The following is a 17,762-nucleotide window of genomic DNA, read 5'->3' on the forward strand; positions in this document are numbered from 1 at the left end:
GTAACCCGACCTCTTCGGTTCGCTACATTCTTGCTCACCCTTTCCACGAGTCATTAACCACGCGTTAAATTGCACGGCGACCCCCGAGCCTCGATGGTCCCTTCCACTCGTGGACACTCCGCGCTGTGTTCGAACAGTTTTTGGCACCGTTCGAGGGTCGTAGGGGTCGATGACGGTGAGCGCGAATCCTCCGAGTTAGCGATGTGTTTTTCCTGGCGTTGCTGCAGTGGCATTCATCCGTCGACGCGCGCCGCATGCAGTCGAGGTAATTAGCGGATCGCTCGATCGGCGTTATTATTATTATTATTATTATTCGTCTTTATTACTTGACACATCCAGAGAAGAAAATAAAGACAAGCGAAGTAAATGGCGAGGACTGCAGTGCAATACTGTTAGAAGCCTAACCATAAATAAATAACTATCTAAATGACTAAAAAAAAAACTAACTAACATTAAGAAACTAGAAAGTTATTGTGACGCATAATGTAACCTTATATATCGCCGAGCTTTACATTTAAAATCAGGAAACGAATTTAAACCTCGAACATCAGGTGGGAGGGAATTATAGTAATGAGCCGAAATATAAGCAAGGGATGATTCAAATTTAGATGGAAAGGACACTTTGGTGTCGAGTAGAACGAGAATTAGGCCCGTGGTAAGAAAGATTATTGCGAAGAATATTATAGAGATAAGGCGGGACACGAGATCATCCCCGTCTCTTTATTCGTGTCGCTGGAATATATTCTTGGCAGCCCAATGGATGTAGACGATCATGATTATCGACCGCGACTGAGAATGTTTAACATCGCCACCCTGGAGCGCCGTGGACAAATTGCGGACATGATCTTTTTATTCCAGGTTATCAATGGATATACAGATTGCCCCGATCTTCTTGGTTTGGTTCCCTGTAATGCCCCAGTGAGGCATATGCTTACTAGGCCCCTCTTCTTTCCGAGTCTTCCAAAATATCACTACTGTGCAGTAGACCCAATTAATAGAGCGATGATCGTAGCCAACGAAATCTTTAGCGGCGTTGACCCTTTTTTGGGGTCCCTAAATTCCCAACAAAACTGGGTATCAACAGCAGCTGTGTTGCCTGTGATGCCTAGGTGTTCCTCAAATGCTTACTAACTAATCCTATTCACACTCAATACTGTATAAATATTAGTGCTCGGACTCTGTAATTTCACTGTATAGAAATTTATAAACTATGGGTTTTCCCGTATATTAATAATAATAATATCGAGGTATCGGGATATAATGACACCGTGACTGTCTTCGGCACGACTCCCTCCTCTAATTACCCGGTAATCGCTTGGATCCAGTCCCCTTCACGCTTCGCCGAAAGATTTCAACCCGATTCGCCCCAAGAGCAGCCAGCCCCGGGACTCAGAAATATTGCGGTCGTTTCGCGGTCCGCGTACAGGAAGCGTGTAACGTGCATGATGGAACGCCGGGACCGACAGCGTACATACGGCGAAAGATTCCTCCCGGTAATCAGCTTAATTACCTTCCGCTCGAAAGTCCCGGACAACGTGAGCCGGTTAATGCACGGCGACTAATTGACCGCTGTAAGGGTTCACGAGTGTGGCCATTTAACACCCGGCGATCGTTGTACAGTGTGAATCATAATAATAGAACAAGTGCTGGACGCTCAGAGGCCGCGGTGCATCGGCCGCCTTAATGTTTCAACGTTTCAAGCCTCGAAGGGCACTTAAGCGGCTGCTCCGCGATATTCTTGCTTCTTCGGCGGTGCTGGTAATCGCTGCAGGGGGTCGATCGCTTAAAGGGTTCTTTAACGCCAGATTTAGACCGGCTGCGAAAGAGAGGCGGGGATGAAATTAGCTTCGAACGTTTTGAGGCTTCGTTCTGTAGATTCTGAGCAATTGTGTGTCACTTAGGACTTAGAGAGTCGAAGATGAAGCACGTAACTCGCAAGTAGTGACCGGATTTGAGGGAAAAGGTGGCGAACGTTGTGGGACACCCTGTATATTAGAGTAGCTCTTATTTTCGACTTTTGAATTTTCTACGGGGCAACCTACAGAATAGTTTCAAATAATTACGATAAATCTGTGTAAAGTTTGAGTCCGATCGGATAACGGGAGAAGGTGCATCTGGGCCGTTAATCGTTGAAATAATTATTTAACAGCTCGCGAAGTCGATTTTCTATAGTATCCTCCAAGTTAGTGATTAAATAAAAAAAATTGTCAAACAAAAGTTGTAGATCCGGACGAGGAGCATCTTTTATGCTTTATTACTTTTTCTCGCGCGACAAGCGGTTTTCGAAAAAAGTCCGCAAAACTAAAGAAAATTTTTTTTTCTCAAACTTTGAAAGTTTAAATGCTTCTCGAACACTTTTTATTTATGAAGGCGAACAAGAAAATTTAAGGTAGGGGGCAAATACTGAAATATGCGAAAAAGATAAAGAAAATTTCTCCATATTTTCAGTGTTTGATATGTCATGTTTCCTGAAAATTTGGGACCGAAATTCGCAAAAATATCGAAGATATTTATCGATATCATGATTTCGAGAAAAATGCATTTGAATACCTCACTTCTGATGTCTATATCTTCGATATTTTGGGACTTTCGTTCCCAAATTTTCAGGAAACATTCATGACATACAAGCACAGAATTTTTTTTTTATCTTTTTGGCATATTCAGTATATACCCACCCCCCTAAATGTGTAAAAAATAGTTCTCGAAAATAACAATTCCATTTTTTTGATTCGCCTTCATAAATAAAAAGTGTTCGAGTAGCATTTCAAGTTTCAAAATTTACGGGAAATTTATTTTTTGTTTTTAGTGTTTCGGGCCTTTTTTTCGAAAACCGTTTGTCGCACGAGAAAAAGTAATAAAACATAAAAGATGCTCCTTGTCCGGATCTACTACTTTTGTTTGACATATTTTTTTATTTAATCATTAACTTGGAGGATATTATTGAAAATGAACTTAGTGAGCTGTTAAATAATTATTCAAATGATTAAACTTTACACAGATTTTTTTGTATTAATTGGAACTATTCTGGAAGGTACCGCGAAGAAAATTTTGAAAACAAATTTTTACCTACAGTAAATAAGAGCCACCCTACTGTATACATTATTATTATTATTATTATTATTATTATTATTATTCGTCTTTATTACTTGAAACATACAGAGAAAAATAATACAAAAAGACTAACGAAGTAAAGGGCGAGGCTGCAGTACTTAGAATACTGTTAGAAGCCTAACCGTAACTAAATAACTAACATTAAACCAAAACTAAAACTTGGGAAGAAAAATAGAAACAGAGTGAGTCAAAACATTATTCTGACGCATAGTGGAAAAATATATATCGTCGAGCTTTACGTTTAAAATCAGGAAACGAATTCAGCCCTCGAATATCAGGTGGAAGGGAATTATAATAATGAGCCGAAATATAGGCGAAGGAGGATTCAAACTTAGATGTCGAGTGTACCGGTATAGAAAGGAGACTTCGATGTCGAGTAGAAAGAGAATTAGGCCCATGGTGAGAAAAATTGTTGCGAATAATATTATAGAGATAAAGCAGGTCGTGAGATGAGAGTACTTTGTGAACGATACAACATAAATGGAAAATCCAGCGCTGAGGCATACGTAACCAAGACGTACCTCAATTGCAAGTACATTTACACAATGTGTGGTACGAAAATTATGGGAAACGAAAAAGAATACAGTGTTTTAATTATTCTTTCCTGGAAGATGGGATCCCGAAGGGCTTCCTGCTCAGGGTCCAGGCAGCAACTGTTTAAATCCGCCACTGGCAGTGACACCAAGGCTAACACTGTACAACTGCCTTGTGACACGGTGTTCCTTCAAGAGAAAACGTCCATAGAGGGACAGTTAAAGCAATTTGTACCCGTAATTTCTTAACTGTCTATTTACATAATTCGTTGAAGTCCAGGTTCGCGAGGTTTTTCGCAATCGCATCGTGCGCGCGTCCCCGCGATAATTAGCTACTTAAAACACCATCACTCCTCAGCGGTGCATTTCTCGCGAGCACGGACGGTGGCGCCTGCGTGCGCTCGATGAGTCGCATTCTTCCCGGCATGTAAATTCGCCATGCCACATCCACCCTACGCCTCCTCTCTGCAGCCCGGCGCGCAGATGCGGGGGGAAGGAGGCGAGCGCAGTGGAATTAAAATTATCGCCACTCCGGCGACGCGCGCGGTCCGTTTCGCGGGAAGGTTAGCGGTGGGAACGCGCGATAACGATCGCGGGGGAGAATTTTAGGCGACGGTCAACTGGAGGGCCGAGCGAATCTGTCGCCGGATCGAAACTCTGACTCGCGTGGACTCGTTACCCCAGCTGGATTCAGATACCGTCGTCGATGCGATAGAAACTGAAACTTCCCTCCTTTGCACGCTCTGTAGCGTTAGATCCCAGATTTCTAAGCCCAGAAGTTTAAAACTTGGGGAGGAAATCTCCGAGTCGCTGGATTCTTTGGAAGATAACGAAGGGTCGTGGGAACAGCCCGAGATCACGCTACGCGATTGCATTAGCCCAGGAACCAGCCACCGCCATCGCCGCTATAAATTTATCAGCGCCCGCGGTGATTTCCCTGACGTATTCAGGCGACTATATCGGGAACGTCGATGCGTTCGTTGCTGTTCCTTGCCACTTAGGCGAGTGTTTCGACGACGGTTCCGCGAATCGACCGAGCAATCGGAACTCGGCCCGAGTGGCGTCGAAGGGAAACGCAGCCGCGATCGAGCCGGGTGTGGAGGGAAGGCTCGCTTAGGGAGAAAGGTGCGGGGAAAGTAGCGAAGGGAGGCTAAAACAGGAGCCACCTTGGCGAATAGTACCGAAGGGAAAGCGAGCTGGCTCGATAGAAAGGGAGGGTGCTACGGAGGGCTAAGTTACGACGGAGAAGAGAAACGTACGTAGGCGGAGGTCGCGTGTGGCCTTCGAATTCTTCACGGAACTTTGCTCGCGACCCCTCTTCGTTCTATCCAACCCTGTCACCGTCACAGTCACGTGACCGCACCCTCGCGTGTCCTGGAAAATACCCTCTCCGCTTCGCCTTTCAGCGTTCAGCTCGTGCCTGAAACTATTCTTTCGACTCTATTTTTTCCCTGCCTTGCTGCCGCATGAGCGCCGCGTTAACGCGATTCTCCTCGTCGACGACGTTTTGCGCGAATATAATAAAACTTCTGACGTGGTAATTAGTAGAATAATCAGGGAGCTCGCGTTAAAGGAATATGTACCTGCCAGCAGAGTTCTGAAAATCTCGGTTTACGTGAACGGATAAATGGAAGCGCGGACGGTGTGAAAACTGCGAAAGGTAATTGGACCCCGGAGAGGTCGCCTTTCTCCGTTCGAGGATTCTTGGGATTCCTCGGGAATCCTCGGGGATCTTAAATACCGTTTCAGTTTGTAAAACCACCGAGTAAAGTGGCAGCGGTTCGGAAGCGAATTCGATCAGTTAGCCGTGGATCCGATCCGGCTTATCGAGTGGAGCTCGCTTTCAGAAGAGAAAGGCTGTCGTGTCGGACAATAGCTACGGCTGTACTACTGAAAACCGACTGTTCTCGCGCCGGACTACTCCACTGCGGCGACCTGTTCCCCGGCCTGCGCCGAAGAACGGTTTCAAGATCGGAGAACGGAAGTGAGCCACAGAAACTGGGAGACGCTGATATCGCGAAACGCTCGAGGATTCCCCTCGTCCTCTTGCCTCCTCGTTCTCCGCGCAGAGAGGATTGTCGCGTGTATCGTCGGCAGCACGGATTGCGCCACTGTCCCGCCGAGTTAACTTTTCAAATTGAATTATTTACCGCCAATGCGGGCCACTGGCTGCCTCGTGGCCGGTCGACAGGAAACGCGTTTCCGCGTTAACCAACAGGACTCTCTTTTCCGCGCTTGAACTCGCGAGAGCGAAGCAAATCAGTGAGAAGGTGAAGAAGACTAGCGAATGTGAGATAAAAGGGTGCGAAGACGACACTTCTGCACCTGGCCACGTCTCTTGAACTTCCTCAGGAAATCTTCCATTCTCCCTTTCGTGGCCTCGAATTAGACAAACCACTTGCTCCCAGACAGACGTTTAAGAGGAACAAAGCCCCGTTTCGACCTCGAGGTTCCTTCAGCGTCCGATGGCTCAGAAAGCCTTTGGAAAGTTGGTAACGCGTTGCTCATATTTGCAGAGCGAAAAGAGCGAGGCAGAGACGGGAAGCGCATTAGGGGACACGGGAGCGAGTTGATCTTGCGCGGCGCTAGAGCTCACGCTGGTAGCGCCAAGGTATCAGGGATTCCCTCGGCCGCGTCTCCCGTTTCTTTCTCCCTGCGCTCGCTCTGAGAGGGATTACACGGGGACTAGCGCGAAGTACGGCATTGTTCTGCGACGTTAACTTTTCGACCGGATTATTCCGGCGCTAGCGAGAATGTTCGTAGCTCCCTGACCGTTGCCCAGCGGCCATTTCGAGACCGAGCACCTTCGGGGATGGAAACACCTCCTCGGTTCCCCCGCGAGATTAAAGGGGGTTGCGTCGCTCGCTCTCTTCGATACGCTGGATAAAAGTCGCGCGCGTAAATAGAGAACACCAGATTCCCTGTATCTTGGGTTCGCATCTTAATTGAGATCGCATGGATTGGAGTTGAGGCAATTTAGTGTGGCGCAATTGACGTATAAAGGCTCCGGACGGCTCGCGTAGCTGGGGCATCTAGATATCGCAATTACAGAGCAGCGCAACGTGGTTCAGAGACACTGCCTGGGAGATCCTTGATCTCATCCCCGATCGTTCGTCAGCGGCGGGGGCTACCGTTTGGTGGTGGCGTCGCGCTGCTCGTGGCAGTGGTGCTGCCATCGCCACGCTGGACGTGCACAGAGTTGCACGCAGCCCGGAGGTGGTGGGGCGGGGGTGGAGGTCACCGTCCGCGAAGACTCGTGCGACTCGCCAGCGGAGTCCTTCTTCACCTCCTACTCTTCTGCTTCCTTTCCCTCTTCCATGCACTCGTTCGTCGGCTGGCCTCTGTCCCCCCTCCGTGCCTCGTTCTCCTTGGTCTTGAACGCTGCTAGAAACCTCTTCCTGCCACGCAATTGCTCGCACCCTTCCCCTGGACATTCGGTGCAAGCGGAGGATTACCTTTCCCTTTCTCTGTCCCTCTGTCTTCCTCTCTATCCGTACGCACGCGATGCACCTCGGGTCTCTCTTTGCAACGAGGCGGGATTCTCCGTCAGGAGGTGTCCATCTCAAGGTCACAGTCGACTCCGCTCGACTCGAGATGTGCATGCCATTCCTCTCCCATCCGCAGGGAGTATTCCCGAACCCGCGATGCGATCCGGCGAAAACGCTTCAGTGGTTCTCCCGTACGCCAAAGTACGCGCACCTTTCCCCCGTTTCGTTGTCCCGCCCCAGCGTTTGTCCTCCAGTCGCGCTAGAGTCCCACCGTCGAGATTTATTACAGTTTCGCGGATCATTAGACAGCGGAGCTCGAATGGGATGGGCGGTTTGCTTCGTTATCCCGCGACAAGAAGCTTGGCATTCGTTCGTCTAGGTCGTTCTTAAGTCCCTGAATTCAATTTGTAACACTCGCTTAACTGTTCCTTCTGCTTTCTTGCACGACGAGGATCAAATACAAGAAGCTTCCTAAATTCTACTTACAAGGAGAGGTTCCTAGGTGTTCGTCTCCGATTGCTTTGGTTTTTGGATATGTTTTAGAGGACCGAAAAATAAGGTATACGTGTTTTTTTATAGTGGCTCGTTTTCATATTTAGGGGGTGAAACCAACCCCCAAAGTTATAAGATTTTCAGGTGTTCGTCTCCGATTGATTTGGTTTTTGGATATGTTTTAGAGGACCGAAAAAGAAGAAATACGTGTCTTTTCATTTTAGCTTGCTTGAATGTTTAGGGGGTGAAACCACCCCTCGAAGTTAATACGAGGTATAAAATTGTGTTGAGTAAAACTTCATATAAATTTCTATTTGCGTCATCATTTACTGTATGGAGGATGTTCTTGTCGTCAGTCACCCTTATTGGAGGGTAAACTACCCGCAATCGTTTAAATACGTATTTGAGAGATTTGAAAAGTGTGTTACAGAATTGAAGCAGACTATTTTGCGAAAATTGACAGCAAAGTGATGAAGGTAGTTTCAATCTTGCTTAATGAGAAAATAGCCCCCAAGTGCACAGTTACATTATTGCAAACAATGAAGACATTTACTTATTGCATTAATTATTTTTAACTTAAATTTTTAATCTGAATTTCTTACAAGATATATACAGTTTACGAAACGATCACTTAAAGTATTTGTTCAAATTCATATTTGTCACAAAAGTGGTATTCATGAAAAATATGCATTTTTACACCAGGAGCATCTGACTATCGGTGTTTCATCGCAGAGTGCACATTTAATTTCCGTATTCTGTTCAAAAGCAAAATCTACAGGATTCACAAAATCTCCTAACTTATGTTCTGTGAATTTTATATGAAGTTTTACTCAACACACTTTTGTACCCGGTATGAATTTTGCTGGGGTGGTTTCACCCCCTAAACACTCAAGCAGGCCAAAATAAAAAAAAACACGTATTTCTTCTTTTTCGGTCCTCTAAAACATATCCAAAATGCAAAGCAATCGGAGGCGGACACCTGGGAACCTCTCCTTGTTAGTGCCCCCGTGCGCCCTTGGAAGAACATCTCCGCAGTACTGCAGCGGCCGTGCAGAATTGCAGCGGGCAGCAGCGCTATGATTAGCGATTACCGCATCGCGATATTAGCCGCGACGCGGTTCCTCGTAGACGGTGAGTCACAAGCCCCGCCGCGTGCAGCTACGTGCAGCTACGTGTCGTTCAGCCTCCCGCTTCTGTGCAACACGCTAATGACGATGGATTTATACCCCGCGTTAGCCGCGCTCCCATCCGTGCCGTACTGCGGCACCGCGACCTGCACGCCCTGCCCCTGGACGATAGAGTTGCCAGAGCTCTGGCGCTGCTTCTGCGTGTAATTCGCGCTCCGCCACCATTAATTCCATGGAACGAGGACTAGCTGGCTCAAGGTATAAAAGTGCCTACGAGGGACAGAGGCTTGTTTCACCGTATCGCGCGCGCCTCTGAAATACCTGGTCCTCTGGCGCGCGAATAATCAAAGAGTCTTCCTGAAGCGAGAGACCTTAGAGCAGCATTTAAAATAATCAAGCTCCCACGCGCGGTGCTCTAGAATTAGAAGCCGCGAGCATCGTTTCGCAGGGACAAGTGGGGAATTAATCGGTTCGAGACGCCGAGGCGAAACCAGCAACGGGCGGCGCGTACGTGTACGCGTTTTCGAGGATCGATTCGCGAGCGACTCGCAATCACCGGGCTCGAATGGGTATTATTAATTACACGAGACGGCACTAACAGCTCGTGTAATTAATAATTAATACCTGACACGGCCTCTAATTTCAGATACCCCGGATACCCACCGCAAATATCGCCGGGTAACAGGTTCGGCAACCTGTTTCTTCCGCGCAGGTAGCCCGCCGCCGAGCGGCGCGTAGCCACATAGTAGCGAAGACGGCGATTATGCGAGCACACAGCGCGCAGCGCACGTATCGGCAGCCCTCCTGGGCGACTGCAACGCATGCCGCGCCGATACGCGTTTATGGCAGCCACCTCCTCCCCCGACCACCGCCACCCTCGGACGTTCGATCGATAAGTTGTTCCATAGAGGCATGCTGGAATCGTTGGAGGAACACGCCGATCGCTAATGGCAGCGGCGTCATTAACGGTGCTTGATTGCGCTGTATCGTGATTGCGAGGCCCTCGAATACCCGATTCATGAAAATCCTTCCCGCGCGCCCCTGCCTTCAGATACATCCTTCCCTTTCTTCTCGTCCCATTCGCTCTCTGATCTCGCGGCGCGCAAACATCCTCGCCTCCGCCGCTGCGTGTGCGTTGAGGTGGTGAAAGAAGAGTTTTCATCTTGTTTAAAGATTAATAGAAAGATTAATGGAAGCTCAGAGGAAATTGGCTTAAAAGTATAGATTTCTCGGGTCTACACAGAGCATGTCCTCGTTCATTGCTCCCGGTAGCCAAGGCTTCAGGCCCAGAGAAATTACTAAACTTGTGCCTTTGCTGCACGGTTTAATCCCTTAGCGTTTAACCCTCGGAAACCGTGGAAACCGTGCGCAGGGGGCCCGAATAAGTGCATCGAACGTGGCGGACGCATTAACCACGGCAATCTTCCCACGCCGAGAGGAAGAAGAAGAAGAAGAAGGAGGACAGACGGAGGAGGGAGTAAAATGAGCGCGAGCGGTGTCTCAGGTAGCACAGAGAGCGTTAAAGCGTCTCCGCGTCCCATAGAAGGCTTCCAGGCCTCTCTCCATATTAGTATTCCCGTCCGAATGGTCTGTTCAGGGTGTCTCGGTCCGCGGAAGCTGGCATTCGGCTCTCTCTCTCTCCCGCAGTTTCACCAAAACTCCGCAATCCTCTGCCGAGCAAGGAGATAACAAGACACGTGCTATGCAGATGTCGCGGCCAGGAGCTCCCAGCGGGACGCCCCGTCGTGATTTAGGCTAATTATGCGCGACCTGGCCCAGGACTGGCTTTCCCCTTTAGGCGTCATAACTAAAAGCCCTCAGTGTCGCGGTACCTAGCCATCGCAAACACGTAACCCGCTCGTCGCCGGGCCCTGGCAGCCTAGACGCTGTACGAGCGTTACGTGCTCGCTTTTGGGTAGGTAGTCCGCTTCTGGGTAGGACGATTTCTCGTTACCACCCCGCTCTTTGGATGCAGCAGTACTTACACGCGTTCGCGTGTGTGGTTCACTCTTTGTATTGTCTGTCTTTGAGGAAGACGGGAGCTAAAAGCGGGGTGTTTCTTTTTCGAGAATTAAGGATCACCTGTTTTGGGCAACTGGGTGAATTGGGAGTCAGAGGCTGGACGGTGGAAAGAGCGTAATGCAGTGAAATCCGCAGAGGAATCTTATCGGTGCAGAGTATGCGCATCGCGGACCAATTTACGCCGACCCGATTACAATGAAATGACGAAGACCCTCTGCCTGTGGATTTCTACCACGAACCGTCGAATAATAAGAGTGGCGACATTCTTCTCTGGCCTCGGACCACTTATTGGTCGTCTCTGGCGCAGTCCTTTGTTCGTACGCACCGTATGGAGATTGCCGATCCGGTACCTCGCGTTATTATAGCGAACGACTTATGACCAACGCTGCCTAAGTGTCACAAGGTCTTAGGCGCGTGCACTGGCTGTGCATAATCGAGCCAAGCCTCGACCGTCCTCTATAGATATCAAATTTTCAGTTCCTTCGCTTCTAAATATAAGCACCGCTGGATCGAGTGTCTCTACGAGGTACCTCTGCCTTCTTTTATTTTACAAAAACCGAAGATTTTATTTCGGGTATCAGGGAGTTTAAGACCAACATTTTGAAGACTTATAACTGGACGGTATAATGGCCAAGAGAATTGTGAATTCTTATTCAGAAACAAAAGCCAAGAATTTCGCTACAGCTCGCGAGCTTTGTTGTATAAATTGTTCTACGTAGCTCCTACTCGAAGCCCGCGATATAGTTTCGTAAGAAGGGCCTATTAAGGGGGTTGGCATTCATTCGAATGGGCGAAAGCAGCGAGGGGAGGCAGAAACTCGGACTAGATTACCGCGACTCGATTGCCCAGGGGTCAAGAGTCATCGAAGCCGTACCAGGCCTCGGCTCTGCCTTATTCCTCCCCTTCCACGATCCCTTTCCCCTTTACCAGAGGCCGGTGGATGAGATATTGAAGAACGGTAGCCATTTTGTATCATTGCCTACGATACCGAGCGACGACAGGACAATAGTCGCCACTTGTCCGTCGCTTTTTTGCCGGAAACCGAATTCCAGCCCGCCCGTGGCGAGAGCTGTTGTTCGACTCTGTAGCCTCCACGAAAACCGCCGCTCGATCCGATCTACCTTCGATCGTGGATCATACGGTAACAAGCCGAATCATATCGCGTATATACTGCCGGGGGAGATCGCGGCCAATTGGAACGGGTAATAAAACTTTCCGACGCTGACGTTGGGTACGAGCGTCCCTCGTGACGGAAACTCTGACTGGCTTCGCTCGCTGATCCCAATTATTCTGCTCTCCTGAAATGTCCAGTATAGCCAAGAAATTTTCAATCTTATAATCCCACGTATTTCCAAATATTTCCAAGTTACATCCCTCAGTTCAACAATTCCAAGCATACATTTCAATTAGAGCCGAAGACAGATGGCCACGTACAATTTCCCCTTCCAAGAATTTCCAGCGGATCATACGTAGCCGAGTGGTCAACACGCGTGGGTAGTCTCTCGGTCTCAGGTAGCTATTACGCGTTGTGGGAGGAATATTCCGCGGACACGGGGAAACGTAGGGATACCAATAAACCCGGCATCGCATCGCCCTGAAAGTTTCTCACCGTTTGGCGGGGGGAGGATTGCCCGCAGGTAAACGTCTATTACAACGCACGCCGCAGTTAACCTCGAGTCGCGGAATCGTACTCGCATAGGTACGTCCCCCGAAAGTTTGCCACGGTGTGAATCGAATCTAACTAGTTCCAGGTCCGGTATCTGGACTTCCCACTATCTATCCGTAACGCAGAATCGCTATTGAGCCTCGAGGTGCTAATCCAGGCTCCTATTTCCCTGTTACAGGTGTCAGCTGGTCAGCACATGCAGCTAAGTGGCGACCTGAAGCCAGGTGTGTCAGTGGCAGCCCAGCAGGGCATGTACTTCAACCAGCAGCAGACTCAGAACCAGCCAGGACCAGGCGGCCAGACTGACACGTACTGCTCAGTCTCCCAGTCGCAGACCATCAACTTCACGCAGCAGAGTCTGAGGCAGAGAGCGGCAGCCGCCGCCGCGGGTGGCGTTCCGCAGCCTGCCGGAGCCGCTGGTGCGCGCAGTCATCCCCAGCAAGTGCCGCCGAATCAGGTGGACCAGCATCAGCACGCCAAGCTCCTTCAGCAGCAGCAACTGATGCGCGCCCAACAGGTACGTTAGCTCCTAATCTTTCGCGATCGATCGCTGAAACACTTCGCCGCCTAGCCGGTGGGTGCGAGCCCGGTGTGTTTTATCGTTTAATCAGCTAATGGCGCTGAACGATGCTTATGCGCGATAACAGGATGATTAGAAATGGTGCTTAGGTTCCAGTAAGGGAGACTTAGCCATCCCGATTTCGAGTACTACTTGCGAGAGTTTCCACTGGTCCGTGTTACCGCGAGATCCTTTGGAAGCAACCCCAGGTGCAGCCTCGACCGCAATTCAATTCGGAGTATTAAATATTAAATCAGGCGCCTTCGCGTATACCGTTCACGTAACAAGCCTATCTGCCCTCGCTGTATCGATTATACGATTCGTCTCGTTGCACAACGCGACTTGGGGCGCCGCATGCGAACGCAGAATAGGTCTGACTCCGTTTTCGGCTCGTCGAGGTCGTGGTGTCGAGAGTGTCGGTCTTCTGGGTGGTCGTTTCACGGGAACGATGGTGCGTATTTCCGGCGATCCTCTCCGGGGGCGCATGATCGGCGGATTATCAAGCTGCGTGGGGAAGGATCGCAAGGCGATATCCACGGTGGCGCATTATCCGAAACATTAAGTTCCGTATCCGGCGGTTGAGTCGGTCTCGCGATACCACCCCGCGCGTGCAACAGGTATCGCGGTTCCTTTGCAACTTCTGTTCCGTCTCGCTGAAAGAAGCGACGCAAATAGCGCGAGCTTCTTCTAGGGGCCCCGCGGAACAATGAACGGAAAGTTTTTCTGTAGCCGGGGAATCTGCGTCCGCGTGCACTTCCCGGGGAAAATGCTGGCATCGGATAATATTACCGCGCGACTATCGTTGCTTGCTTGTTCTCTTCTTACGATACTCGTAAATAGACTTGATTTTCACGAATTATTGCGCTGATAATTGAACTAAGGCGGAACTGGATATCGCGAAAGATTGGGAATGAAAATTTAATGCCGGGGGTTGATTTTACGGTTCTGAAAGGAAATATTATGTGTCCAGTGTCCTCAGTTTGTTGATAGACGAGGTTAGTTGAGGAATTCCCTTTAATTGTTGTATTTGGTTATAAATTAGACTGCGATTCGCGATATTGAAGCATGTGGATGACCAGCTTGCCATTTAATGCGTCACCGTGGCAAAAACTTGCGTGGTCTATCAGTGGTAATGAAAAATCTAAAATTGTCGGCGGGAAGTAAATATTTTTCTTTCGACTAGTTAGGAGTTTTTGTCCACTGAGTATTGCTTGATGTTTTTTCATGAATATTTTGTGGAAACGTGATGCAGTGACTGTAATTTAGGGTGTTTTATTTTATCCGGTGCGTGGAGGTTTTGTACGTACCACCCTTAACATGTTGACAATGTCGGATGGGGTTGCTTGACTAAGCATAGGAATATTACTAAGAATTGCACTTTTTATCCTCAAGATGCAGTCGAGGCAAAGAGTTTAGCTGCTCAAATCCACGTCCACCACCACAAATCCCTCCAAACTCATCCCTACCAGTTTTGCACCCCACCCTCCCTTCAAACTCTCAGGCCCTCCAAATAGACTATAACAAACAAGTAGAAAACAATTACAGCATCTAACACCATGATACTTAAAAAAAAAAATAACAGTGTGAAGGAGTGAAAAAAAATAAAGAAATTTGTTCGCCTTTCGCATATATTGATGGAACTGTGACAGCGTATATTTACGCCTTTCGAAGGCAAAGGGTTAAGGGGGTATTCTACCCCAAAATTCGATTTTTTTTGTTTATTTTCTAATAGTTTAGGGTTTCGAAAATATGTCCCTAAAATATTAAGGTTAAATTCGTAGAACTCCCAGAGTTATAGGGGCTCAAGGCCAAAACTTTAAACGCGTTTTTCTCGAAACAATTTTTTTAAATCAGGCGCACATTTTTCTCAAAAACTACTGGACCGGTTGAGCTGAAATTTGACACACATTCAAAGTGAATGTGTACCTATAGCCGGAACTAGAATTATATCAATAGTTTTAATACAACCTCCCCCACACCTTGCTTTAGCTCAAGAAAAGTCGAAAAAATCAAATATAAATTTTTAAACAACTGCGATTTCAGTAACAATTCCCGGATTTGGTTACACCTTGTTCGGGCGATAACTACACTCATAAAGATTAAAAAAATCTTTGGTACTTTCGTTTCAGATGACTAGCACAGCCGCAATTCGTGCGCCCGATGGGGTCGGTTTTTGATCACACGACCTGCGCTTCGGCGTGTAACTTGTACAAATTTCAATATAATGCATTCCAAAAATTTGTGTTGATAGTTCAAACACTACTAAATACGTGTGCAAAAACCCTGCCCTGTAGGTGCGATAGGTATTCCAGAATTAATTTCCAAATATCACCTCCAAAAACGAGTGTCTAGACTAAAATACCCCCTTAAAACTGAAAACTAATTGTCAAGTCAAGTAACCCCATTATATTTGTCAACTAACCTAACAGCCGGGGTTTGTTGACTTATTCGTCTGACTGCTCTAAATATAATAAAACCTACGACCTACACTGAATTAAAACAATTTTAAAAATGAATCCTGTATACCTAATGAAATTTGTAAACTTTTGGTGTGCAACAAGTCAACAATTTTGTTTTGGTATTTACCAATGGTCTATTTATAAAAATTAGAAATGTTAAAAATTAGTCAACTAGCCCCGGTCTCCCCTACCTGTGTCTCGTTTATTTTAGAGTCTCGATCCTGCATAAACATAGTACTTTTCGCACCCTTCCCCACGTCATCGTTTAGGGCCTTCGATTTTCATCGGCGCGTAAGCTTCCTTGCCTTTTGCGCGGATGCGGAAAAAGGGGGACGTTGTTTTGTATCGCGTCGTTCTGGATCACGTTCAGGTGTAACGTAACGCCCGGTAACTTTGCAATCAGTCAACATTTGCATGCAGTCATTTACATCTCGCCCCGACACCGGCATTCTTCATCTTTTATGCATTCCCAATTTGCATCCGAAGAAACTGTGCCCGCGAGCCCCAATTACCGTCACTGAATCGTCGCGTTCCACGAATTATCCCTTCGAACACTATCCTTTCACCGTGTCATTGAAAAATCGCCGTGGGATTGAATTAAAATCGGCCCGAGGTGGCGCGATTACGTTCCAAAGTGTTACATAAATTTTCATTTGCTTCTGGATAAGTGGGGTCCACCTCCTCCCACCCTTAATGCTCGATCAGTATTACTCATATGCTTAGAGCGAATTGCGATTCCTTCAAATTTAGGAGGGAGGAGTGGCAAGGGGGCCAGGCACCCCCAAAGCAAGGGGTTTCTAGAAAGAAAAGAAAATTGAATTTTATTCCTTAAATAAATTTTTCTAACCACCCAATGAATTTCAATAAATCTGCATTGAAAATATCTTTATCCCTTGAACTTGGCTCGGCTCAAGATTAAATCCCGAGCGCGCCACTGCACGGTACCCTTATATCTCACTCGTGTCTGCCTCTTAAATTCTCTAAAAATTACCACCAATTAATTCCTCCGCTGCGCTTAATTTTCGTCGATCATTGAAGAAAAAAAACGGATTAAAACACCAGTGAAATATTTCGTAGAACCAAACACTGTACCAGCTTTCTCCTACAAAGTTACTCGCACGAAGATTGAAACCTGTTCCTCGGGCAGCGCAATATTATCGGCGATTCGCAGGTCTCTTTCGCGCCGGCCGCATGATTTATTAACGAATGACTCAGTTATCATACAAGCATTGCTTTAACGACGTTAAGGTATCGAAGCCGGCTCCCCGATCGTGCTCCAATTACTAATTGCAGGTTTCGCGCGATTGGTTAGTCATCCCTCGTCAGCGTCGACCTTCCGTTCCGCTCCTCCTTTCTCTCGTTTTGCTGCTCCCCGATTTTCACAGCCTGCCCAGGAAGACGAGCATTGAATACCTGGCGCACTATTTATTTATTCAGTGCATTGCAATTTATTACAACCGGTCACCATGCTCCCGCGTGTTCGCGCAACTTCGGCGAACTTGGACGCGTTTGAGAAAATTTCGAACCGACATATACACCTCTCGTCCTCCAGCCGACTGACTGATACATCTAGGCCACCAGGCTGCTCGCGATATAATATCCACTGCCTTTAAAGTGGCCGCTGCGCGCGTAATAACGAAGCGCAACGCCCGACTACGCTCCGCTCGCGCCGAATAACGAAGAACGCGCTGGAAACGGGAGCAGAGCAGATTCGGCTGACGAGGCACGGACAATGATATGCGGAGGCGAGTTAGAAAGCTGACCGATAGATTCCAAGAGGAATAACTGCGACTCGGCTGACGGCACGCATCGATGGCTCGCTGTTGCGGGCCGCATTGTCGCGCCGACCACGGAAGCTTCGACCATCAGTGTCGTTGCACAAGACGCGCCGTGCAGATTGCATTTCCCACTTCCTGGTGTTACGCCGCCGCGACGAGAGCCGGCCGAACGAATGCGCCGACAATGAAGACAACGGCGCAGCGAGGCAACCAGAGACGGTGGGGCCACCGTTTTCCCCGTTACCAGAGTACAGGAGGACACCGTCACTCTTCCTCTCGCGTTTTTCCTCAGCCTGTCTTTCTCTCCTCCCTCTCTCTCTCTCTCTGTCGCTCTCCCTGCAGCCACGTTCCATTCTCCCCCTCTCTAGCGAGTAGAGGCCCCGAAGACACGAAGGTGTGCATACTCGGAAAGCTCCTTCTCTCCTGGTCGAAGCTGTTTCGCTATCCGCGAACTGGCAGCAACCTGCGATTAGAGGAGCACCGCCCGGTTACTATCGCGGTGCCTCCTGGTGAACGGGAGAGAACGT

The 17,762-nt window shown here is 48.1% G+C and overlaps 1 protein-coding gene across 7 annotated transcripts in view; it reads left to right on the top strand.

Annotated features, from left to right (window-relative positions):
• The window catches only part of Mam (neurogenic protein mastermind), a 292,981-nt gene that overhangs the window by 265,342 nt on the left and 9,877 nt on the right, over positions 1-17,762 (top strand). For all 7 annotated transcript variants that reach the window (XM_076808496.1, XM_076808498.1, XM_076808499.1 and 4 more), the window contains one exon: positions 12,618-12,956. In XM_076808496.1, coding sequence (XP_076664611.1) covers positions 12,618-12,956 — 339 coding nt within the window. The remainder of the gene's footprint in view (positions 1-12,617; positions 12,957-17,762) is intronic.

The sequence above is a fragment of the Andrena cerasifolii genome, chromosome 3 (assembly GCF_050908995.1).
Source record: "Andrena cerasifolii isolate SP2316 chromosome 3, iyAndCera1_principal, whole genome shotgun sequence".
NCBI classification, from domain to species: Eukaryota; Metazoa; Arthropoda; class Insecta; order Hymenoptera; family Andrenidae; genus Andrena; species Andrena cerasifolii.